General features: G+C 51.3%; 1 protein-coding gene across 2 annotated transcripts; it reads left to right on the top strand.

Moving 5' to 3' along the window:
- Positions 1 to 7489: 7489 nt before the first annotated feature.
- Positions 7490 to 22323, top strand: FBXO46 (F-box protein 46). 2 transcript variants are annotated; one of them, XM_078062974.1, is made up of 2 exons: positions 7490 to 7573; positions 19349 to 22323. In XM_078062974.1, exon 2 carries the CDS (start codon positions 19427 to 19429, stop codon positions 21284 to 21286), a length of 1860 nt encoding a protein of 619 aa, XP_077919100.1. In that variant the 5' UTR covers positions 7490 to 7573; positions 19349 to 19426; the 3' UTR covers positions 21287 to 22323. The 2 variants fall into 2 exon arrangements, with proteins under 2 accessions (XP_077919100.1, XP_077919101.1); XM_078062975.1 differs by lacking the exon at positions 7490 to 7573 and adding an exon at positions 16441 to 16500.
- The last annotated feature ends 3939 nt before the right edge of the window (positions 22324 to 26262 follow it).

Genomic DNA, 26262 nt, shown 5'->3' with positions numbered 1-26262 from the left:
GGGCATTAAACCAAACGTCAGGCTCTTCTAAACACAGGGCTCTGTAACTGCATATGAGTTTGCACACCCAGGGAGCTGGCCCTGATGGGGACAAAGAAGAAGGCTGCTTGAAACAGGTGGCTTTGATCTAATCTACAACGTTTTCCCTGAGGAAGTAAACCTGGCCAGAACTGGTTCTGAAGGATGAGTGGAGATGTATAGGTGAAGAGGGAACAAGCACATTTCAGATAGAGGGGACATGCGCAAAGGCCCTGTGGCACAAGGAAGCAGGGAGAACTCAAAGGAACCAAAGCTGCCCTGTCTGGTGCACAGAAGGCGAGGAGTCTTGTGGGGTGAGACAAGGCTGGAGAAGAAGATAGGGGCCAGATGAGGCAGGGTCTCAAAGGCTCGTAGTACAGAAGAGTTTTGCCTTTATCTGAAGACCAACAGGAAGCCAAAAAAGGGCTTTACGCAGGGGAGGATACCATTAGTGCACCCTCTCAAAACCGCTATGAATACAGAAGACACACATATTTGTCAGCTGAATGAAGGAATGAAAGAAAAAAAAAAATCTCTGGTCTCTAGTTACCTCCTGCTAGAAACCATAACTATGAGGGGCAAGGGCGTTGGGGTTCTATCTTTGGAGGAAAACTGGGTAGGCTGACCTCTAAAGTCCTGTTCAGCCCTGATACTTACTTTTTGCATATCACTTTCCTTCTGTTCTAGAAGGACCCCCTGGAAGCCCCAGTGAGAAACAACATAGAAAGCAAGGAAGAAAAAATGTGTCCAGGCCTATTTAAGTTCAAGGTGTGACCTGACCAAGGCTGAGAAAAAGAATTTCGTATCAACTATAATCCCTGGGTGTTTACCCTGGGTTTTGCAAAGCACTGAGAGCCTTCTGTGTGCAAACACAGCAGTTCCTGGGAAAAAAATTTGGCGGGAGGAAAAGGGTGACGATGAGGCATCACAAAATCTTGACATCTCCTGGGCAGGAGTCCTGAATAGGTGTGACTTGGGGTGTGCTCCCCGGGGGCCTCTGCAAGCCAGGCACTTCCTCCCAAGTCTGCCCCTTTCCTTGCTGGATGGTTCTGGTTTCAGACAAGTTCTTTTCTGTAATTTTCACCCACTAATCCCAGATCTGCCCTCTGGGTCTTCAGGGAACAGGCCAGCTCCAGCCACACAGGTCCTTTTTCCGTTTCTCTAAACTGCCAAGTTTCTTTCTGCCTTAGGGCCTTTCCTATGCCCTCCACCTGGAATGTTCTTTTTTTTTTTTTTTTTAAGATTTTATTTATTTATTTGACAGAGAGAGACACAGCGAGAGAGGGAACACAAGAAGGGGGAGTGGGAGAGGGAGAAGCTGGCTTCCTGCTGAGCAGGAAGCCCAGTGTGGGACTCGATCCCAGGACCCTGGTATCATGACCTGAGCCGAAGGCAGACGGTTAACGACTGAGCCACTCAGGTGCCCCCCTCCACCTGGAATGTTCTTTTGCCCTGATTGTTGTATGGCTGGTTTTACTTTGCCATTCAGCACGGAGCTTAAATGTAACCTCCTCAGAGAGACCTTTCCTGACCAACCAATCTAGCTAAGCACATTCTTGGTCACATCCCCGTATCATTTATCAGAATCTGAAATCTTCTTTCTTTATTATCAACACCACAGGGCAGGGATTTTTGTCTATTTTATTAATGTTTATATCCCGGACTGACTTACCCATTAGGCCCAGTAAGCACAGAGTCTAAATCTGGTGCCACTTTTAAGGGCTCATGAAAATGTCTTAATTTCTTTTTTTTTTAAGATTTTATTTTTAAGTCATCTCTACACCCAGCGTGGGGCTTGAACTCACAATCCAGAGATCAAGAGTCACGTGCTCCACCACCTGAGCCAGCCAGGTGCCCTAAAAATGTTTTAATTTCTTTTAAATTCTATGCCAGTGTTGTTGTAAACTATAATTTTAAATACGTTTTTAATGGAGGAAGGGGCCTGGGCGCCTTGGTGACTCAGTCGGTTAAGTGTGTGCCTTCAGCTCAGGTGATGATCTCTGGGTCCTGGGATTGAGCCCTGCTCAGGCTCCCTGCTCAGCCGGGAGCCTGCTTCTCCCTCTCCCTCTGCCCCTCCTCCCCACTTGTGCTCTGTCTCTCAAATAAATAAATAAAACCTTAAAAAAGAAAGGAAGAAAGGGGGCGCCTGGGTGGCTCAGTCGTTAAGCGTCTGCCTTTGGCTCAGGTCATGGTCTCAGGGTCCTGGGATTGAGCCCTGCATGGGGCTCCCTGCTCAGTGGGAAGCCTGCTTCTCCCTCTCCCACTCCCCCTGCTTGTGTTCCCTCTCTTGCTGTGTCTCTCTCTGTCAAATAAATAAATAAAATCTTAAAAAAAAAAAAAAGGGAAGAAAGAAAGCTTTTTAAAAAATGGAGGAACAGCCCGAGAAGGCAAAATTGCCTAGGGCCCAAGCAAGTCATATGTGGCCCTAGTTATATCCCTAGCTCCTAGAATAATGACCAGCACTTAGTAAGTGTTCAACAAAAAATTGTTGACTTTATGAATGCTCTGGTCTTCTCATGGTCTCAGTCTTTGAAATGGCAAATGACCTAATTCCTGGGTTTCCTCTTCCCTGAGCCAATCAGCCTAAACCCTCCCTAGTTCTTTTATTTTACAGGAGCTAGAAGAGCTGGTCCAAATTTCTCATATTAGATACAGGAAAACCAAGGCCCAGACCCTAATTTGCTTTAACATGTGCAGAGATTTAAGAATAAGAGCTGCCCCAAAGTAGGACAAAGCAGGGGGCAATCCCAACAGGCAGCCTCATAGTTGGTTATAAGTTCCAGCTTCTGAATAGGACAGACCTAGATCGGAATCCCAGCTCTGCCATTTGCTGTGTGACTTTGGACACGTTTTCCTCTTTCTGACGCTGTTTTTAACTCATTGATAAAATGGAAGTGGCTAGAAAGTCTGATCTTGTCTGGAAAGATCTTGAGCATAACACCTGGCACATTGAGAGTGCTCACAAAATGTTATAGACAGAAGGTGGACAGTCATTTGTCAGAATTTTTTAGGGATAAGGGATGTTGAAGAATGGGGTGGAAGTATTGTATTGGATAACTACAGTTGATAAGGCTGTTGCCTTTGGTTGACTGACATTTAACCCCCCTTGCCTGGTAATACTTTCCTTTGGGACCACCCCTCTCCCCCACTCTGGCTCTATGTGGTGCAGAGAGGTGGGCCCCAACCACCCCTTCCACTAGCAGCACAGAACTAAGGTCCAGCGGGGCGCCTGGGTGGCTCAGTAGTTAAGCGTCTGCCTTTGGCTCAGGTCATGATCCCGGGATCCTGGGATCGAGCCCCGCATCGGGCTCCCTGCTCAGCGGGAAGCCTGCTTCTCCCTCTCCCGCTCCCCCTGATTGTGTTTCCTCTCTCGCTGTCTCTCTCTCTGTCAAATAAATAAATAAAATCTTAAAAAAAAAAAAAAAAGAACTAAGGTCCAGCTAAGAAGAGTCACAGTGATTGGCTCAGGATTGGGGTCATAACCCAGGTTTGGCCAATCAGAATCAATGGCTCCCAGAAAGAGGCTCTCGGCTGGGGTTGTCAGGCTGGCAGGATGTGGCCCTGGAGCTGCTGGGAGCCATCTTGCCCTCACAAAGGGAGAGTCTGCTTGAGAAGGAAGCCAACACAGGGCAACAGCAGAGCCCAGAGAGGCAGGTTCCTGGCAACATCATTTAATCCTCACATGGAACCAGCCAACGCTGATGCCCCTGAATTTTTGGCTTAAAGGACCCAATGAATCTCCTTTTACGCCTAAGCTGGTTTTAGCTAGGTTTCTGTTCATGGCAACTAAGAGTCTTTATTAATACAATGACCCCCCCACCCCACATCTATAAAGGGGGAAAAGACTGCCCCCCAACATTGTTGGTGACCTCTGGGATTCCAGGAGGAATGGGCAGTGGGATGGGCATTCTTCATTTTCTTCATGGTGCTCCTTCTGAGCACAGTACCTAAGTAGAGAACCTGAACAAAGCACATGCTTAATTTTGGAGTTAATTAATGAGTGAAGAGATGGATGGACAGTAAGTCATTCGGGGAGATAGTGAAGATAAGATGAACTCTGGCTCCCTTTTCTTTATCCAGGCTGGGGGAGGGGAATCTGATACAACCCTCAATATCCTGTGAACATCCCTTCTTATGAGATTCCTGACACTTGGTAGGTGCTTGATGGATGAATGAATACATGCATAAAAGAGGAAGGCAGGGCATTTACAAAACTCCAAATGTCAAAGCCTGCAGGGCCTCTGAGATAATCTTTGGCAACCACCTCAGAGTTCTCTCATCTTGAAAATGGCGGTAATATTCGCACCTACTTCCTTGTGGAGGTGTAAGGATTAAAGCATATCATACAAACAAAGGGGCTTAGCAAAGAGTCTGACAAACCCTAAATGCTCAGTAAACATTATTGCTATTATTCAACCAGAGTGGCCAAAGCTGGAACAGAGATAGACAGGGGAGAGCCCTTACCTGTCACTGGAACCCAGGGAACAGGCTCTGGGCCATCCAAGGGAACACAGGTGTCTGCTGGAGCCCCACATCTGCAAAGAGGGAAAAAGAAAGAATTATTAAGTGACCTCTGGGATTCCAGGAGGAATGGGCCACATGGTGGGCAACCTTCATTTTCCCCATGTTGTTCCTTTGAGCACTCAGAGATCCCAAGAGTCCCCGACCCCCCACAAATATGGGCCCAGAGACCAAATTCAAACCCCCAAACTCTAAACTGAAGTCCATGAATCCCAAGTTGTAAATCTGGGCCAAGTCGTGATCAACACCTAAAACTAAAAACAGCAAATTCCCAAACTTTAACTTCAGAGCTTTGGTCTTAATAGTGAGATGTCCTACCACCAGGCCTGAAAACTGAGGTTTGAGATCTCTAAACTGCAATGTTAGGACACCAAAACTAGGATTTTAAACTCCCAAAGTGAGGATCTAAAACCCACAAAGGTGCCCTCCCAAACCCCCCAAAACCCTAAACTCTAATACTGAGATACTCTAGACCCCCAAACTGTCCATTTCTGATCTCCAAAGACAACCCAATCCCATTAAGATCACAGACCACAAACCTTAATACAGAACCCAAACCCTAAAGTAAGAAACCCAAGCCCCATAGCAAACAACAGTCTCCCAAATTGACCTCGGATCCAAAAATAAAGACCTCTAGACCCCCGAACTGTCACTTCAGACCTTCAAATTGTGACCCCTAACCCTAAAGCTGAGATCTCACATGTGAGTCCCAAAATTGAAGCCCCATACTCAACGTGGGGACTCCAGGCCCCAAAATTTAATCCTCAAAATCCCAAACTGTGATTCCAGACCCTAAATCTCATACCTCATACTCTATACTGAGATTCTAGACCCCGAATCTATACTGAAGCTTCAAACCTCCCAAATCAGACCCCAGACTCCCAAATGATACTCCAGAATTCAAAACTAAGACATCCACATCCTAAAATTAGGCTCTCCAGATTCCAACAGGAAAACTTCCAGTCACAAAACCCAACACCTTCAGATTCCAAGACTAGTTACAGTCAGATATGAAGCCGGAGATCCCAGATCCTAGCTTGTGACCCCAAAGCCCCAACACTATTCAAACAGAGCCTTCCCTGTCTCAAACTTGAGCCTGGATCCCAAAACCTAGGCCCAGCCTCAAACCCAAACGCCAGCTCTGCCCCTGGCCTGCCTCACTCCGAGCACCTGGGCACGCCCGCCTTCCTGTCCCCCTGAAACTCCCGGAGGGAGGCCACGACCACAGAGTGCTGCTCCTGAGCGGACCCCACGCTCCCCTCCGGCGGGCTGTCCCCTGCCCCGTTCCCCGTCGGCCTCCAGCACGCGCCTCAGGACGTGCAAAATGGCGTGAGGCCCCCCTTCTGGTTTCACGCCAGTCCCACACTCGGGAGCCTGATCAGACAGTGTCTCGCGCCTGTCCCGGGAGGCTGGCCACGCGCGCGAGCCCCAGGCGGGCCCCGGCCACTGCGTTCCCCACCCGGCCGTGGGGTGGGCGCGAATCCCCTTGGAACGAGGCTCCTGCGGGAGGCCTGTGGAAGGGAGCAAAAGTGAGCTCCTGAGGCCAGGCCACGCCCCCACCAGTTCCCGCCAAGGTGTGCTGGGCGCGAGACTGGAGAGGGGAAACGGCAGGGTCCAAGTGGCCGTGCGCACGCGCGCCTGGGGAAGGGCCCTGGCTTCTAGCTCAGCACGAGCTTGGCCTCGCGCCTCCCGACAAAGCCTTTGCTGGAGCGCGCCAAAGTGCCGACCAATCAGCGCTCAGTCAGCTGCCCGCCTTTTCGGCCGGCCACGCCCCCGCCTGGCCCCACCCCCGCCCCACCCGACTCCTGCCGACCAGAGCCTGGGGATCCTAATGAGGAGGCGGGGTCTCCCCAACTGCCATCTCTCAGGAGAAAAGAAATCTCGTCAGTTTCCTTTCTGGCCCCCTTTCCACCTTTCCCCTTCAGTGCAATATCTTAATAAGGGCCTACCGTGTGCCAAGGATCATGCTGGAAGTTGGGAATTTCACCGCGTCTTCCCAGTGCAATCGGGAAGGCTCACAGACCTTGAGAACCTAGTGAAGCACGGGCTGCATTAAAGAGCCATAAATTGAGAAAAGATTCAGAGGAGGGCCATGGAACTGGCCCTTAGTAGCAGTTCCCTTCACGAAGATGTACGTTCCTTGACAGAGCAAATGCTCTGTTTTCCAAAGCTCTTTCTCATGGCCGATGAGGATAGACTGGGAAATATAGCTTAAGGGGAAGCGATCTAACGACCGAGTGGAGAGTAGAGGCCCTGATGTCCAACACACTTCAGTTCAAATCACTTTCTTGCTGAGTTGCCATGGAGAAGAGGTTTCATCTCTTTTTGCCTTAACTTTTACAAATTTGGGGTAATACTTGGGTTGTCTGCAGGGTGTCTGGCATATGGTTAGTATGCAGTAAATATTGCACAACACTTATTTACACTGTTCTGGGTGCTTGAATGAGATACACAAAGGTGCCTGTCCTCGTGAAGCTTCTAGGATATTGAATAGTTCCTAGTTCATGGGGCTTTCCTCCCTCCTAAGGCTTAATTTTCTCATTTGTAAATTAGAGGAGGTGATGGTAAGAAAATGGGGGGGAAGAGATGGAAAAATGCTTGAGAAAGTACAAGGCACTGTTAATTATTATGTTAATAAGCATAAGGAAATCGATAAACTTGCTCCTTCCCAACTCTTCACCCCTCACAAACGTCTCTTTGAAATTTGCTCAATCTCTTTCCAGGGGCCCCGGGCCAAAATGGAGGAGACTGGACTCCACCTCCCAGTCCTCCTGGCGGGGCGCTCTCTGCGCCTGCGCTATAAAGCGCCCTCTCTGCCTCCTAGGAGTTAGAGTCGTTCTTGTCCTCAGCCCGCCCAGTTTGCTTCCTTTCCCCACCTCCAAGCGTGGTCACGCTGCCTTCTGGGAGGTGTAGTCCGTGGCCGCTCGGACTCCAATTCCCAGCGGGCTTCGGGGCGGGAACCCGGAAGGGGAGGTTGGAGAGGAGCGAGTGGGGGAAACCCGCGTAGCCGAGAGAGCTGCGGCGCGGGGAGATGGTGAGAACCCCGAGTCGGGGCCGGGGGCTCTTGAAAGCTGGGGCGGGGGTTCGGGACCAGGTGGCGAGAAGGAAGAAGCTGGGGCTAAAGAAGGGGCTGGGCGACGAGAGATCGCTTTGGGGAGGGGTGCGGGAGGAATGGGAGCCGGAGGGAGTAGTAGAAGAATGGGGGCTGGGGAGGGGTCTTGGAGGTGGGGAAGGAGTCGAGCTTTGGGATTGATTGTAAGGGAGCTCAGAGCTGGGGAAGGGAGTCCCGAGTTGGAGAAGGGGCTGGGCGTCCCGGCAGAGGCCCTGAAGGGAGCAGTTTCGAGGCGGGTAGCCTGGGGGATGCGGAAAGGCATGGGGGTCAGAGCTAGATGAATGAGGGGGACTGTAGACTCCGAAGGAGAGACCAGCCGTGGATGCGGTGGGTTAGGGCCTCTAGATCAGATTGGGGGCAGGAGGGCAAGCTGAGGTGGTGGGAGAGAGAAATCAATGGTAGAGTGGTGTGTTGGTGAGGCTGCCGTACTGTGGGGGTGGGGTGGGGAGCATGGCTTTAGGCGCCTGGATGCAACGATAGTTTGCCTAGACCAGCCAGAGACTCCCGAGAAACTGGACAGTCACAGAACTGTAGATAAGATGGCCAGAAGGAGCCTTAGAGAGAACCTTTTGCACTCTCATTTCTCCAGAGGGATCTTGAAAAGTGTAGTGCTTTCTGTGCTTTGGCAGTCCAGCATTCTGATCTCTTAATCTGTCACTCCTTTGAGACTTGGGTAAGTCTCCCCTCTCTGAAACTCGGTGCCCTTATCTGTGTTGTGGGAACAACTTGCCACTGAGAAGAGGGGAGACTCCTTAAGATTGTTACCCTCCCTTGCAATAATTCCTCAGTCTGGGAGCTGTTGGTGGGAAGTTCCCCACCCGAGGAATGTGACTGGGTCACAGGTGCTAATGGGTTCCCTTCTTATCAGACCAACCCCAGAGGCGTTTTTCTCAAAACCTGGCACTGATCAGGGCACACCCCAGCTAAGAAGCAGGCAGGGGCTCTCCACAGTGGATTACAGCTAACACTTACAGTTTAGGAAGTGCCTGGCCCTTTTCTTAACTCTTCGTGCATATTAACTAATTTAATTCTGACAGCACCCCTGAGGTCTATAGGTGGGGTTATCTCCATTCTCCCCAAAGGAAGCAGAGGCACAGAGAACTTAAGCAACTTTCCCAAGGTCATCCAGCATTAAGCGGTAGACTCAGGATTCCAAACTAGGCATACTGGCTCAGAATCTGCTTTCACCCACTGTGATTTCGCCCCCTCTCCTTGTACTGAAATACAGTGTTATGAGTTAGGGCAGAGACTCCAGAACAGAAGCAGTCTTCAATTCGAATTTTAGCCCTGCCATTCATTTGTCGTGTGACCTTGGGCAAGTCTTTGGGTCTCTCCTTAACTATAAATTGGGATCAGTAACTTTAGGAAGGTTAGAGGGTTCAGGGAGGTAAGCACGTAAAGTTCTTGGAGTAAGTGCTCAATACACATGAGTTGTCATTTTTTGAACAGAGAGTGGGAAACAGACTTGAGAAAGAACGCAGAAGACAGGGACCAGTGAGGGAGACATCAGCCAGGCTGCCTCCTTTTCCTTCTCCCACAGGCTGCCCCCATATCTGTCTCTTCTTGTTTCCCACCCTCTACACCCCTGGGCTTCCAAGTCCAAGGGCGACTCCCCGAAGGGGTGCTCAGAAACTCAATCTGTCCCCATTCCCATCCCGATTCCTAGCCAGATATAAATAATTCACTTGCCAATGCCCAGCCTGGCCCAACTCCAGGTATTTTAGTGAATAGGAACTATTTCTGACAACTGTGTTTTCTCCCTCCAACCTTTTGGTTATTCCAGCCTCACTGGGCAGTTTGGTAACTGTAATTCATCTTGAAACAGTTTGGTTCATTTGTTGTGAGGCTGCCTGAGTTTATCACATAAATTCTCTGGCCCTGATAGGAAAGCTTGTGGTTAAAAGCACTGGCCTCAGATAGGCCCAGGTTCAGCTCTCTACCTCTGCTGCTGTGTGTCCTTGGCCACGCTGTGTTCCCACTCTGGCCCTCGAGTTTTCTCGGGCAAAATGGGGCCACATTCCAGCCATGGGGCTCTTGTAAAGAGTTGATGAGGTAACTTGTATAAAATGTGTAGTCCATATGAAGCTTTCAGTAAGTCTGAGGTCTCTTTATGGTTTTTATTCTTTTAAGAAAAAACCCTGGGGGCGCCTGGGTGGCTCAGTCGTTGAGCGTCTGCCTTTGGCTCAGGTCATGGTCTCAGGGTCCTGGGATCGAGCCCCGCATTGGGCTCCCTGCTCGGCAGGAAGCCTGCTTCTCCCTCTCCCACTCCCCCTGCTTGTGTTCCTTCTTTCGCTGTGTCTCTCTCTGTCAAATAAATAAATAAAATCTTTAAAAAAATAAATAAATAAAATAAAAAATAAAATAAAATAAAATAAAATAAAAAAAGAAAAAACCCTGGCTCATGCGCTTTGGAACCAGAACACCCAGATTTGAATCCTGGCTCCATCACACACTAGCCGTGTGACTCTAGGCAAGTCACTCAACCCCTCTGGACCTCAGTTTCCTCTTCTGGAAAATGGGGGTTCATTCCTTGAGTGGGGCCACAGTGTTGATAGAGCACCTAGTGTGTGCAGACTGACACCCTACCCTTGGGGAGCTCGTTGTTGTCCCAGCATTGGTGGCACTCGGGCTCATTTTTCGGGTTTGGGTTTTTCTCGCCCTGATTCATTTGCAGCTCCTTATGCTAACTTTGCTTGCTTGTCATTGCGTCATGAACTTCAGGGGTCTTTAACACTTTGTCTTCAGCTCTCCGCGAAGCCTCTGAAAACCTCTTGGTTTGGGGGAAAGTTGGCCAGCCTCTCACTCATCCCTGTGCCTGAATGTCACATCTGGGCCCCTGAGGTCATGTGACACTTTTTTTTCCCCCTCTCCTTTATTTGTCTGTCTGAGAAAATGTGTCCGCTTTCCAAGTCATTTTGCCTCTTAAAATCTTCAATGTGTTTTCAGCCTGTGCTTGTCCGAAGCTTACTCATACAACATGATATTTTTACCATTTCTATTTTTTTTTTTTTTAAAGATTTTATTTATTTATTTGACAGAGAGAGACAGCGAGAGCAGGAACACAAGCAGGGGGAGTGGGAGAGGGAGAAGCAGGCTTCCCGCCGAGCAGGGAGCCCGATGTGGGACTCGATCCCAGGATCCTGGGATCATGACCTGAGCCGAAGGCAGACGCTTAACGACTGAGCCACCCAGGCGCCCTATTTTTACCATTTCTAATGGGGTATTTCTAGCAGCTCTGGCAACGCCGTATGATTCCTAAAACCACAAGTTTTCTGAAAGGCTTGGCTCGTCACCTGCTCCGTGATGCCATCCTGACCCCTCGATTAAGATCAGAACCCCCCACTTCCACTCCCAGTCCTCTTAACTTGCTATATTTGTTTCCCCATAGCACTTGCCACCTTAGACTTACTCTATTTTTACTGTCCCTGTCTCCAGTTAGTATGTCAGCCCCGCGAAGGCGAGGATTTCTGTCTCCTCCCCCCCACCCCCCGTGCCCAGAACAGGCGCCTGGCATACAGTAGCTGGTCTGTAAATATCCGTTTAATAGTTGAGACCCAATACGCAACAGTAACAAAGGAATGACCATATTTTGACTACCAGGAGGAGCCAGGGTCAGTTTCCTTTCAGAATATGAAGTAAAGAGGGACGAAGTCTTTGATTTAGTCAGTGATTTCCAAACTCCTAGGTACTGAGTCTCCCCTTCCCTTGATAAGCCCAGAGCCGGAATATTGAGCCTCTCCTTAGTACCTAGCTGACACTGAGCACTCTGCTGGGTTGATCTCCGTGAATCATCAGGCAGCCCGTGGGTGGGTACTGTTATTATCTGCATTTTACAGTGGAGGAAACTGAGGCACCAAGGGTTAAGCACCCTAACCTATGGACACACCCCCAAAAGTGGGAAAGCTGGGGTGTCTGCAGGCCCTGCCTGGATTCTGTCTGCATCCTGGATCTCTAGATCCTGAGGATTTGGATGATTCCTGCTGTCAGCAAGAGCTGTTGGAAAGGAAGGTTTGAGAGGGAGAGAGAGGGCGGCCGACCCTGAGGCCAAAAAGCCAAGGGAGAGATGAATCAAAATTGTGGACTGAGTGGGGATGGGAGTGGGGGTCAAGAGGGTGGGGGATAGAAGGAGCAGGGCCAGGAACAGAGCCCTGGTATCCTGCCACCGATTCCTGTGACCATGACCATGGACCAGTGCATTCCCTGAGCACCTGCTCTGTGCCCAGCCCTGTGCTGGCATGACCCTGTCTGTGGGATGGAGGCGCCCCAGGGTTGGGGGCGGGCCTCACCTGAGTCAGAGTGAGAGGAGCCAGGCATCCACTTTTTATTTCCTATCTTCTTTCTTTGCTTTATTCTGCTATAGCTGACATTGTTTCCAACTTCCAACTTCTTTTTTTTTTTTTTTTTTTTTTAAGATTTATTTGAGAGAGAGAGAGCATTCGGCAGCGGGGGGAGGGGCAGAGGGAGAGAGAGAATCCCAAGCAGGCTCGATCTCACCACCCTGAGATCCCGAGCCAAAATCAAGAGTCAAAAGCTCAACCGACTGAGCCACCCAGGCGCCCCTTGGTTCCAACTTCTTAGGGTGCACGCTTAGCTTGTTCTCTCTTTTCTTTGTGCATTTGTGGAAACAGGTTCTCCCTAGACCTACTGCAAGCTGTGCTCCCAGGCTCTCCCTTTACCTTCATCTGGGGATGCCCTTTTGCCTCTCTTCTGGGCTAGACTTTTGTCTTTGATCTGATAGCTCCCTTTTCTCTTTGTTCACCGCTTCATTTTGGTGAAGCAAATCCTCCGGTAGCTTCCTGAGAAGGGTTCCCGGACATGTATTTTTGTTTTTGCAAACTTGCGCCTCTCACAGAAAGGTTTTAAGCAGGGGAGTTCATACGGTCTGATTTATGTTTGGAGCAATCTCCCCAGCTACTGTGGAAAGGATGGAGCCGGAAGAGCTAAACTAGGCCAGTGAGCCAAGTGCGGAGGCTGGAGCAGCTGTGCCTTTGAGGAGAGGTCCCAGCCTTCCAGAAACCCACAGCATGGAGGGGAGAGAGGCCCTCACCCAGGTCTTTGTCATTCGGCAATGACAGGTGACAGGGGCAGCCAGAGGAGGCCTCAGGAGGAAGAGATCCCAAATAGCTTGGGAGGATGCTGGACTAGCTCCTGGAAGGGGTGCCAACCTGCCTCCGTCCTGGGAGCAGGATTTCCACACGTGGACTTGGCTGGAACCAGCCGGCTTTTCCCAAGAGGTCCCCAGTAGCACATGTAAAGACGGACGGCGTGGCGGTCTTAGGAGTCTGTTCAAATAAACATGCGTTGCACACCTCTGATGGGTTAGGGCATTCCTTCTCAAATGTGCATACAAATCCCCTAGAGAGCTGTGGAAGTGTCCGTTCAGCACAAGAGACTTCATTCCTAACACACTGCCGGGGTCTCCTGTTCCAGGCAGCTCAGTTACAGGAGCCAAGTGCCTGGTGCTGTTCTAAAAGCTGGGGATCCTGCAGCTAAGTGAAATAGGCAAAAATACTGGTCCTGGGAGGGGAAACTGACAAGAAACTTTATCAACAAAGTTTCTAGTATATTAGATAGGGATATGTGCTAAGGAAAAAAATAAATCAGGAAGAGAAAGGCCATTGTCTGTGGCTCTCGGTGAGGGGGACTGCTCCTGTTTGAGGACCGAGTAAGATGATCTGCACAAAAGTGCCGCTCAGTGACTAAAGCTGCCGGCCACTTCAGGAACTCCTGCCACAAAGCTGGGTCTGAGGGCAATCGCTTCGCCATTCCATGCCTCCACGCCCTTGAAATGAGGTTAAGAATAGCGAGATGATGTGACAGTTCAGTGAGTTAATATTTGTAAAATGCCTCGAGCAAAGCCTGGCTCCCAACCATGATGCTCCGGTGTGAACTGCCTTTGTGATCAGTTTCTCTCTTAATATATTCATGCGGATCATGATGGTTTATTTGGATGTCTGCCCCCTTTCTCACGAGCTCCTCCTGGTGAGCTCAGTGTCATCTCTGTGTGCCAGGCGACCAGCTCCGAGCCAGCAAGCAGGAGGACCTCAGACTGTCAGATAAGGGGTGTAAACTGGATTCTCGAATAGTTGGGCACATCCCACTGAGTGTCGATCGTGGGGTTCAGTTCCTTACTAATTTTATCTGTTCAACCCACCTCTTACGGAGAGATACATTGCAGTTTCCCATCACAGTTGTGGATTTGCCAAAGTGCTTGCCATTCTGTTGTTTTTTCCTTTATACATTTTGAGGCCATCGTGTTAGCACATATGTTGAGAACTTTTGTATATAATGGGTCAGCTTGTTTCGTTACCATCTTTGTGCCTACTAATACCTTTTGCTTTTGTCAGCTGTTACTTTTTTTTTTTTAAGATTTTATTTTGAGGGATACCTGGGTGGCTCAGTCAGTTAAGAGTCTGCCTTTGGCTCCAGTCATGATCCAGGGTCCTGGGATCGAGTCCCACGTCAGGCTCCTTGCTCAGCGGGTAGCCTGCTTCTCCCTCTGCCTCTCCCCCTGCTTGTGCGCACTCCCTCTCTGACAAATGAATAAATAAAATATTTTTTAAGGGACGCCTGGGTGGCTCAGTCGGTTAAGCGTTTGCCTTCGGCTCAGGTCATGATCCCAGCATCCTGGGATCGAGCCCCACATTGGGCTCCTTGCCAGCAGGAAGCCTGCCACTCCCCCTACTTGTGCTTGTTCTCTCTCTCTCTCTCCCTGACAAATAAATAAAATCTTAAAAAAAAAAAAATTTATTTTGAGTCATCTTCAATACCCAACGTGGGGCTTGAACCCACAACCCCGAGGTCAAGAGTTGCATCCTCTACCAACTGAGCTAGCCAAGCACCCCCCCTTATTGTTTTTTTAAATGATATCGTCTCTCTTCTGTTTACCTTTTGGTTCATATTTGTCTGGTCTTTTTCCATTTTTTAAAAAAATTTTCAGTCTTTCTGGGTCATGATGTTTTATAATAAACGGATCTTCATGGAGCATTCTCTGAAAGCTGACCTAATGGAGGGTCTCGTGGAGGGCTCAGTGTGTGGGAAGTTAGAAAATTCTGCCCCGGTGACCTAGGACCCAGACAGAACCTGGGTGTGAAACAGTTTCACACCCAGGCACACCCAGGCCTCATGAAGTTTAGGACTTGTTGTTCCAGGGGAGGGAGCTTTGATTCATCCATTCAGTCCCATGCTGGGCAGTGTGGCTGGGGGCACCATGATGACCCTGATTGTTCTGGCCCTACTGGGTCCACTGTCCCGTAGAGGAGACCAGATCCATCCCTAGAACAGTGATAGCTGGAGTGGGCAGGGCTGGGACTTGGGAACCCAGAGGTCCTCTGGTCAGGTGGCAGGTTTCCAAGAAGGAAGCTCGGCCAAGCCCTTTCTGTTAAAGTTACATTTGAGCAAAGACGCAAATGAAATAAGGAACTGAGCCATGTGGAGATCTGGGGGGAAAGCATTCCAGTTAGTGGGAACAGCAAATGCAAAGACCACAGAAGGGAAGAGCCTGGTGACTCTAGAGGAATAAAAAGCCAGGAGGCCAATGTGGGTGAGAGCCCAGAGGTGGAGTCTGATCCAGCCTAGGGGTTTCAGCTTCTTGGAGGGAATGGCTGAGCTAGGACACCAGAGAATATAGCAAAGCAATAATAGAGCACAGCAGTCCTGAATCAGATTCCTGGATTCACATCCCTGCTCCAACTCACACCAGTTCTGTGTGGGCAACCTGTCCTGCTGGGTACCTGGGCTTTTCCCCAGGGGCACTGGGGAGTCATGGTAGTTTTTGAACAGGGTAGGGACGGGGTCAGGTTTGTGCTATAAGAAGACCCTTCTGGCCGTGACTTGCAGGATGGTTGGAAGGAGGCAAGGCTGGGGCAGGGTGGTGGGGGGACATGTGACCGCCTACAGTGGAGCCCCCTTTGGGTGTCTCTTGAATGGGCCTGGCATTGAAAGGATCTAGACCAGCGCTGTTCAATAGAAATATAATGCGAGCCGTATGTATAGTTTAAAATTTTATAGTAGCCAATCTTAAGTCAAGAGATGAAGTTAATTTTAAGTACTTTAACTAAATTATATCCTAAGTATTATCATTTTAGCAGGTAATTAATATTTAAAAAGCATTATCGGGGTATTTGATAGTCTTTTCTTGTACTAAGTCTGAGTCAGATTTGGGGCGCTTGGTTGGACAGGCTGAACGGAAAGGTGCGTTTGGCCACGCAGCCTGATCCTTGATGCCAAGCCCCGAGGCTGAACTCAGTGCCGAGGGAGTCGTCGCAGGGTTCGGGCATTTGTTCTTCAAGGATGAAGTGATTCTGCTGCCCAGTTTCTCCCGCAGGGAATCTCGGTCTTCAGGGTTTCCAACCAAACCTGGGCGCTTATCTTTCTGCCGGTTTCCTTCCGCCCTCGAGTCTCAATCCCGGAGCTGCTTGGTCCTTTAAATCTCAACTGTCAATCAGGGCTCCTGTTTAGAGGGAACGTCGTTTAATAAACCTCTCCTTGAATACCTTGGCTTCTCTCCTGACCTTGTTCCTCCGTTTTAGCAAGGAGTTGGGAATTGTTCCTCGCTCTCTTACACTCCACTGTTTCCACACCCCCTTCACCTCTCGCCTACTCCTCCCTCTTTCGAAGTTAGGCCCCTTCGCCAAGGCATTCCTTATATGGGCACGGCCCCGAACGGCAGCCGCTCATTGGCTGGGGGCGTCACGCGCGGGTCTGTCAACAAAGGGGCGGAGAGAAACTAGTGGCGCGGCTGTCCGCGCGAAGTCTGGGGAGGAAAGAGCGAGGGGGCGGGCCCTCTTCTCGTGCGCATGCGTGTGCGCTGCCACCCTCTCCCGCCGCTGGGGGGGCGGGGCTCACCGGTGAGGGTACTTTAGGGGCATGTTTAGGTTTCGAGGGTCGTCTGAGTGGGTTGGGTTGGGGGGCGGTTACAAAATTGGGGGGCTCCCTTTGCAGTTAAGCGGTATTTTGGGGCCTGAAGTGTTTGCGTGGGTGTGGGGGATACTTGGGGTTCCCTTGATCTTAGGGGGAGCCTTGGGGCTTGGGTTTGGGTTCTTTTATGTAATGTTGAAGTTTCCGTTGTATTGTAGGGGTCTCCTTTGCGGTTGGGGGTGTTTGGTGGGTACGTGATTTGGGAAGCTCATGGGGAGACTTAAAAGCAAAGTAAAGAATCCAGGGGTGCCAAGTCTGGAGCCAGAATGCCTGGGCTTTCGCCTTTCTCGAGTCCTTCCTACCTGTCTGACCCGCGATGTGGGGTTAAACCTTTCTGTGCCTCATCTGGACACTGGGACTAATAGACTACCTGCTTCAAAGGGACTGGGGAGGATTAGCGGGAATGGTTAGAACAGTACCTAATAAACTCCAGTGAGCCCTGCAGGAAGCACGTGTCATTGGTGAGGATTCTTTGGGAGTGTTTGGGGGTTTTTTGGGCTTTGAGAAATATATGGTTTGGGATTAGTCTTATGTGTTAGGGAGCTTTTATGTTTTTGTGAGGTTTTGTTTTTTTTTTTTGCAGTTGGGGGGCTTCTGTTAGGAATTAGGAAATACATGTGGAGATTTAGAAAGTGTTTGAAGGGGAGTATAGGATTTCAGGAAACTGATCTTTTGGGGCATGTGTGAGTTTGGGCGATTGCTGTGTATGTTGGAGTTCTTGGTGGACATGGGATTTGGGAGGCGTTCCTTGAGATTGGGTCCTTCTGTGCTGGAGGGGATATTTATAGGTTTGGAAGTTTAAATTAGGATTTGAAAGGGTCTGGATATTTGGAGGAGGGCATTTATCTTCTGGAGATAAGGGTAGGAACTGATTGGAGGATTTCAGGGGGTAGCCAAGTTGTAGAGAGATAGTATCTATAGAAAATGGCTTTTGCTGTGTTCGTGTCTATGCCTGGGCATTTAGATGTATTGGTGGATGGTAAACTTAGCCATCTATAGGTGGGGTCAGTCTGTACTGCAGGGGTCAGCAGACTTTTACTATAAAGGGCCAGATAATGAGTATTTTAGGCTTTGCAAGGCCATATGTCCTTTGTTGCAACTACTCTGCCATTGTAGCGTGAAAGCAGCCATACATAGATGAGCATGTTTCAATAAAGCTTTATTGGCAAAGACAAGCCGTGGGCCATGGTTTGCTTACCCCTGGTCTATGGGCATGTGGAAGATTTGAGGTTTGGAGAGTATTTTGGTTTCAAGATGACTGGAGGGAGATGGGCCCAGGGAATGATCGAGACGGAGGAATATGCTACCTGTTGGGCCTGCAGTGGAGAGTGGTCATGTCAGACTCATTAGCAGAATGGCTTCCAGATTAGGTCATGCACAAAGTCGTTGCAAAATAAAATGGTCATTTTTTTTTTAAAGATTTTATTTATTTATTTGACAGAGAGAGGGAACACAAGCAGGGGGAGTGGGAGAGGGAGAAGCAGGCCCCTCGCTCAGCGGGGAACCCAATGCGGGGCTCGATCCCAGGATCCCGGGACCATGACCTGAGCCGAAGGCAGATGCCCAACGACTGAGCCACCCAGGTGCCCCTAAAATGGTCATTGTTAAGAGAGCCCTGAATTAAAAAGTCCTGAAACCAAGTTTGAGGGCCTGGTTTTATGATAAGTAACCCTTCCCCACTCGGTCTACCTGTGGGCAACTTGAAGAGGAAACTAGATGAGAACAGGCCTTATCCCAGAGGTCTATGCCTGAGCTTAAGGGCATTCATTACCTACACCGTCTTGTGCAAGTGGGTGCATTTTTCTGGGTGAGGATACACAGCTTTGAGAGATTCTCAGGGAGCCTGGGGACTCGAACAAAGTGAAGAGCTGATTTCTTTTTTTTTTTTTTTAAGATTTTTATTTATTTATTTATTTTAGAGAGCGCATGAGTGGGGGAGAGGAGCAGAGGGAGAGGGACAAGCAGACTCCGTGCTGAGTGCGGAGCCCAACGCGGGGCTCGATCCCACAACCCTGAGATCACGACCTGAGCCAAAACCAAGAGTCAGACACTCAACCGACTGAGCCACCCAGGCGCCCCAAAGAGCTTATTTCTTAAGGGCCTGGCTGGCTCTGACCTCAAATTTTCTTCCCCTGCCCAGCCTGCCTCATTCCTTCCTCCGTGGGCTCAAGTACTGTAGCTGTGGGCAGGGCTGGGAATTTCTTGTCTTTTCAGGAACTGGCTACTGGGTGAGCAAATGGAAGAAGGAGGAGCTGTCTGTCAGTGGGTATTTTCACTTAAGTTCAGGGTTATGGCAGCAGGAGGCCTCTGGATCGTGAGTGAAAGCAGTTGGGCCGTGGAGTATGACCTGCGGGATTGGAACAAGCTGCCAGCTTTAGTTACATTCTGGGTGTTTTATTTATTTATTTAAAGATTTTATTTATTTAGAAAGAGAGAGCGAGTGAGCCTAGGCTCAAGCCAGCGGGGGAGAAGCAGAGGGAGAGGGAGAGAACCTCAGGCGGACTCCGTGCTGGGGCTCAATCTCACGACCCCGAGATCATGACCTGAGCGGAAACCAAGAGTCAGACCTTCAGCTGACTGCGCCACCCAGACGCCCCCATTCTGGGTGTTTAAAGACCAGCTCTCATTCCCTCTGCAACCCTCCATTTGCTCACCTGTGCAGTGGGGCAGGAATAGAGATCTAATTTGGTCTGTCCCCTCAGGAGTTGAGGTTGGGGTGGTCAGAGAAGGGCAGGCTATCCCCCCCCAGCTCCCCAACCTCCTCTTTCCTGTCCCCAGGTGGCCTGTGGAACCTCCCCTGACCATCCAGGTCCTGAAATGCGGTGAACCCCTGCCTGTCTGCTACCATTCCCCAGGATGGACCGAGGCAGCCTCCTGCCCTTCCAGCTGTGGTGCCCCCGGCCCTTTGGCACCTACTCACAGAACCAGCCTCGCCCGCCTACTGCAGCCCTCAAGCCGGCGGCCTGCCCAGAGCCTGGCAGCGGGGCTGAGCCAGACCACGGGCCTGCCCACTCCGAGAACACCCCGCCCACCTTGGCCACGGAGGCCCCTGCCTCCCAGCCGGCCCCGCTCCTCTCAGCAGCAGCTGCTGGTGATGAGGGGCGAGTCCTGTTGGACACGTGGTACGTCATCAAGCCCGGGAATACAAAGGAGAAGGTGGCCTTCTTTGTGGCCCACCAGTGTGGTGGGGGCAGCCGGGCCAGCTCCATGAAGGTCAAGGGGCACTGGGGCAGTGACAGCTCCAAGGCCAAGCGGAGGAGGCGCTGTCTTGAGCCTACAAAGGCTCCCCCGGACCCAGGAGGCCCAGAGGCGCCCCCTGCCTCTGAGGGGGCCCCAGCCTCGGCTGGCGAGGACGTAGACCTGCTCTCTGTGGCTGAGATGGTGGCGCTGGTGGAACAGCGGGCCGCCCTGGCCCTGCAGAACTACCCACGCCCCGGCACCCCAGCGCCTGTGGTCTTCGTGTCAGCCGAGCAGGGCGGGCCTGCCAAGGGGCTGGGGTCCGAACGGCGGCCTGGTGGCGGGGACTGCAGCCGGGTAGCCGAGGCGGTGGCCCACTTCGAGGCCCAGCGGGACAGCCCTCCAGCCAAAGGCCTCCGCAAAGAGGAGCGGCCCGGGCCAGGCCCCGGGGAGGTACGCATCGCCTTCCGTATCTCCAATGGCCGGGAGCCCCGCGCCCCGGACGGCAGCTTGCCCAACGGGAGCGGGGGCCGGCCCGGTTGTGCCTACCCGGGCAGCCCAGGCCCCGGGGCCCGGGCCAAGGACAAGATCACCTGCGACCTGTACCAGCTCATCAGCCCCTCCCGGGACGCCCTCCCCAGCAACGTGGAGTTCCTTCTGGCTCGGGCGGATGAGGCCAGCGAGGGGGAGACGCCGGTCCCTGCCAGGACTGAGGACACTCCCCCGGCCCCCCCTCCGCCCCCTGCCCGGGACTGCGGAGCATCGGGCTTCCACGTGGATGTGGTGGTGACCGGGGTGGTGGACGAGTGCGTCTTCTTCGGCAAGGACGGCACCAAGAACGTGAAAGAGGAGACGGTGTGCCTGACGGTCAGCCCCGAGGAGCCGCCCCCACCGGGCCAGCTCTTCTTCCTCCAGTCCCGCGGCCCAGACGGGCCCCCCGAGCCAGCCCCGGCCGACTCCCCGGCCGCCGCGCCAGGCCCGGACGATGCCGAGGGCGCCGCGGACACGTCCCTGTGCCGCCTCTACCGGCACGTGTCCCACGACTTCCTGGAGATCCGCTTCAAGATCCAGCGGCTGCTGGAGCCGCGACAGTACATGCTGCTGCTGCCCGAGCACGTGCTGGTGAAGATCTTCAGCTTCCTGCCCACGCGGGCCCTGGCGGCCCTCAAGTGCACCTGCCACCACTTCAAGGGCATCATCGAGGCGTTCGGCGTGCGGGCCACGGACTCGCGCTGGAGCCGCGACCCGCTGTATCGCGATGACCCTTGCAAGCAGTGCCGCAAGAGATACGAGAAGGGGGACGTGTCGCTCTGCCGCTGGCACCCCAAGCCCTACCACCACGACCTGCCTTACGGACGTTCCTACTGGATGTGCTGCCGCCGGGCCGACCGCGAGACGCCCGGCTGCCGCCTGGGTCTGCACGATAACAACTGGGTGCTGCCCTGCAATGGGCCGGGCGGCGGCGGCGGCGGCGGCGGGGGCGGAGGCGGGGGCGGCGGGGGCGGCGGGGGCCGGGCTGGCCGGGAGGAAGGGAGGTGAAGCCGGGGGAGGGGGGGGGAGAGCCCACCATGCCCACCCCTCCCCCCTCCCCCCGGGAGCCGAGGGCCAGGACTGGGTCACCAGCCCGTACCCCCAGTCCAGGCGGCGTTGATCCCCCTCCAGAACTGAGATGGGGTTCAGGGGGATGATTGAGAAAGCACTCTGATCGACTGACGCCTATTGGTTTTCTACTCTTCAGACCCAGGGCCGTGGACCCTCAAGTAGGGTGTTTTTTATCAGCATCTCAACTTCTCCATTCAGTTCCAGCCCCCTCCCTGCCACTCTACACCCCAGGGACCCACCAGCAGGGAGCAGAAGGCAGCTAATTTTGGTACTCCACAAGGGTTCCCCCATTCTGGCCCCCTCCCCCCCCATTTCTTTGTCTCTGGAGCTGTGTTCTCCCGAGAGGCTGCAGGGCACAAGGTTGGTACCTCTTCTGACCTACCACCCCGGGGCTCACCTCCTCTTAAGGAATTGTCAGCCAGTGAGATCACAGATCAGATGTGGCACTTTTCGTGGCAGCCTGCCATTTCTAGACGTTTTCCCCCATTAAAACAATAAAAATCACTGTTTTCTCCTTAACCTAAAGCTACCGGTCTCTTCACTTCCCCCAAAGGGGAAGAGAAAAAAAAAGTTGAAGTATAAAGATTCCCTTCCTCCCATTATTGAAGCTATTGCCATCATTTCTCCCCCCGCAAAAAAAAAAAAAAGCTGTGAAGCCCTTTGCCTCGCTCTTGACAGCGTGGGGGGCCGGTGGGCAGGGACTGTGGCTTTGAATTTCTGGATTGTTTTTCCTTCCACTCTGGGTACTCGTTCAGGCGTTGGGGTCTGTCTGGCCTCAGCCATATGTGTTTCTTTAGAATCCTTTGGTCAACAGAGACCTTGATTTTCAAGCAGGTTGGTCTGGGGTATTTTTGTTTGTTCCATTTGGGGTTTTTTGTTTTTTTGTTTTTTCATCCTTGTGGTTCTGGAAGCTTCTGGTGTGTGGCATCTGACCAGTTTTGAATTGGTCCTTTCTATAAAATCAATATTTATAAGGCTGGGCCCAGACTGGTTTGTGTGTTGTTCAGGGAGGGGGTTGGGGAGAGAAGGGAGCCACGGAGCACTGCATGGTGAGCTGGGAAAGATTGGGAGAAGGATCCTTCGCCAAGTCCCTTAGCTCGAGATTATTTTTGACTCTTCATCTGTGTCAGTTTGGATTCAAAAATCTCAAAATAGTAGTAGCTTAAACAAGATAGTTTTCATTTCTTCAGAAATCCTGAGTGGGCAGATAATGGTGGCTCTGAAGTCATCAGGAACCCAGGCTGCTTCTGGCTCACTGTCCTTTGGCCGTGGATCTGCTAGAACTCTGACCATCACCAATTTGCAGGAAGAGAAGGCTCCTTCCTCCGAGAAGTACTACACTATACTTATATGTACATCTCACTGGTCTGAGCTTTAGCCATATGGAAGGGCTGCAAGGGAGAATGGGACATGGAGTTTTTCAGCTGGGTACATATGCCCAACAAAAAAAACTACTAAAGATCCCTGTAATTAAAGCTTCAAAACAGTCAATTATTTACTAAATAAAAAAGGGGAATTAAGTCATTTTAAAAAATTCAAGTATAAAGGAAGAGGAAAGAATGGGTAGTGAGAGGTAATTAACAGTCTCTGACTTTTTTTTTTTAAGATTTATTTATTAGAGGGGCAGAGGGAGCGAGAGAATCCCAAGCAGGCCCCACACACAGCATGGAGCCGGAGACGGCTCAATCCTATGACCCGAGCCAAAATCAAGAGTGGGACGCTTAACCACCTGAGCCACCCAGGCGCCCCCACAGTCTCTGACATTGTTATCAGGGAATAAAAATGACCAGAGACGGGGCTCAGGTCATGATCCCAGGGTCCTGGGATCGAGCCTCACATCGGGCTCCCTGCTTAGCAGGAAGCCTGCTTCTCCCTCTCCCACACCCCCTGCTTGTGTTCCCTCTCTCGCTGTCTCTCTCTGTCAAATAAATAAAATCTTAAAAAAAAAAATGACTATAGAGACTAGGATGTATCATAGTAGTTATTGAATACTTAGACTTCAGAATCAGAGAGACCTGGGTTTGACCCTTGGCTTGGCTTTGTGGGATTTCAGTTTTCTCTGGAGGGAGGGGCCAGATTATTTGGACTCCTGCTGAAAAAGAGGGAGAGGTGGTAAAAATCATAAAAGCATCAACTAGCCAATATAATACAGTTAAAGGATACGCCACGCCAAAAATTTCAGGGGAAGGGACATGGGACCCTGAAGCCACTTTTGCTCTGAGGGCGTTTGCTTGTGCCGACAAACTTGGGTTTCCAATTTGTAGTCTTACTGGGACAAGCAGGCGGAAGTCAAGACCAAGGTGGGCAATCTAATAGGAGCTCTACAAGCTCAGGTAAGGATGATGGCCCAGAAGACTGCAGAGATGTTCTAAATACTGAAGGGGGCACAAGACCAAAGGAGAGAAGAAAGTGGCCCCTGAGACTGCAGACACAGGCTGGCCCTCAGCTCAGGTTTGTGGCATCATCCGTGTGTTCGGGGTACTTCTGAGCTGCGCTGTCTGGCAGGAACAAAGATAAATCCTGCGGGGTAAAGAACTGTCATCTAGAATCCCCACAAATGATTTTCAGACAATGAGCAGCCCACAGTCAAGTCACCCAACATGCGTGGAAATAAAGCACCACGAACAAGAACCAGAAGAGACAACAGAGCAAAAGCAGACTCACAAGGGCTTTGGACGGTGAACCCGCCAGTCACGGATTAGAATACAGGTCTCCCCCACTTTCCGAAAGTTCAGATTACACCACTTTGCTTTTTACAAAAGATCTGCCTTAGTACGATAACGGCTTTTTTCAAAAAAGTGAAAATCTTCTCTGGATCTCTTTCTGTTAGTGATAACAGGTACTAAGGTAGGTCTTTTTTTTTTTTTTTTTTTAAGATTTTGTTTGTTACAGAGCACGAGCAGGGAGAGAGGCAGGCAGAGGGAGAAGCAGGCTCCTTGCTGAGCAAGGAGCACGATGTGGGACTCGATCCCAGGACCCTGGGATCGTGACCTGAACTGAAGGCAGACGCTTAACCAACTGAGCCACCCTAAGGTAGGTCTTTTGTGAAAGTGCAGTGGCGGGACACAAACTTTTGGAAAGTGGGGGATACTCTGCGCTTACGGCTTATGAAAGGTTCCAGAGGATCACTCTGCTTTCAGCGAGCAGGGCAAATGTGTAGAAGAGCTTGGAAATCTCTGCAGGCAGCCCAGAACTAAGTAATGGCCTAGCAGATGGGAAAGGGAGAAAGCCCCAGACACAAGAACCCAAAGTAAAAACTCAGTGGCTGGGCTCAAGAGCAAATCAGGCACAAGTGAAAAAAAAGATTGAACTAGAGCTAGGTCCAAAAAGTAGCACAGAGGCAGAAACAAAAAAAAAAGAAAAAAACGTTAATGGAAGATAGAGTGAGAATATCTATAACACATTCAGTTGACCTTCTAGAATCAGAAGAGACAATGGTGCAAAGATAATATTTTAAGACAGGATGGTTGTGAATTCCAGACTGATGAGTAACACCGATAAGCCCAATGCATTGTAAGCAGGATGAATTTTATTTTTTTTCTTGCAATTTGTTTTTTTAAGATTTTTATTTATTTATTTGACAGACAGCGAGAGAGGGAACACAAGCAGGGGGAGTGGGAGAGGGAGAAGCGGGCTTCCCGCTGAGCAGGGAGCCCGATGCGGGGCTCGATCCCAGGACTCTGGGATCATGACCTGAGCCGAAGGCAGACGCTTAACGACTGAGCCACCCAGGCACCCCAAAGCAGGATGAATTTTAAAGAAAAGTGCACCTAGACACGTGATCTGCAGCTATTGATTTCTCCGAAGCTGTTTCAGGTGAAAAATGAGAATCCTGACAGTCCTCCAAAAAGATCGATTTGTGAGACGTCAGCACCTAGAGTGCTCAGGCATTGTGCTTGTCAGATAAACCTAGGGGGCCCGTCAGAGTGTGAAGTTTGGGGGACAGACGGGAGCTGGGGAAAACATCCTGCCAAGCAGCAGCCTCATCTGTGAGATGGGCTAATGATCCCTGCCCCAGATTCCAGAGGGAAAGTGGGCATCAGGCCCCCTTGCCCAGTGCCTGGTGTGCAGTACTCAAGCGGGAGGTCTTTCAGGGACCCATCGGGAGCCTGGGGCGTAACAGCATATGGTTCCCGGTCTCTGAACACAGAAATGATGGTGTCACCTACTTTTGGGGTGGCTGTGAGTTGAAGGGGAGATGGGGTGCTCTCACGTGCCTGGCACTGTGCCTGCCACACAAGAAATGAACAAACAGAAGCCATCCCTGTGGTTGGGGAGCCTTGCCGCCCTGGCTGTTGATGTCTGTCAATTTCCAGTTCTGAATGCGGGACTCATGCCACCTCCACCTCTTAGAGGTCGTTAGTCTCCCCCCTCCCCCACCAACGCTGCTCGCTCTAGCTTGTAGTCAGTTAAGCCTCGGGAGGCGCTACTCGCTGCCAACCATCTGTTGGTCCAGCACAGGTGATCTCTGGGAGATGGGACATGAGGTTAGGAGTTGCAGCTGGGGGGGAGCACGTGGCCCTGTAAACACCCGGGTCATAACCCTCAGCCCTCGCCCTCCTTCTTTGCAAAAGGGAACGGAAATTGTACCCTCCTCAGGACTTGGGCGGAGACTATGAGCTGATATGTGTCAAGTGCACACAGTAGGGGCCCAATACATGTCAGCTACAGTGGAAAACTACAAACGAGGACCTTCTGTTTATCCTCCCTCGTTTGAGATCCTGAGCTTCAGCCTGTGAGTGAAGACTCCAGAGAGTCTTCTCCAGCCCCGAGCTGGCTTGGAAGGCCAGTGCTCACCTTTGCACACTCTCCATCCTCGCCTGGCCTCCCCACTGCCTACCAGGGCTCCGTCGAAGTCACAAAACCGGCAGGCACGGAGCCCGGCGGAGGTCTCCCTTTCTAGGCGCCCCCTA

This window comes from Halichoerus grypus, chromosome 15 (genome assembly GCF_964656455.1).
Source record: "Halichoerus grypus chromosome 15, mHalGry1.hap1.1, whole genome shotgun sequence".
Taxonomy (NCBI): Eukaryota; Metazoa; Chordata; class Mammalia; order Carnivora; family Phocidae; genus Halichoerus; species Halichoerus grypus.
The sequence above is the reverse complement of the archived record's forward strand: the minus strand, read 5'-3'. Positions and strand labels throughout refer to the sequence as shown.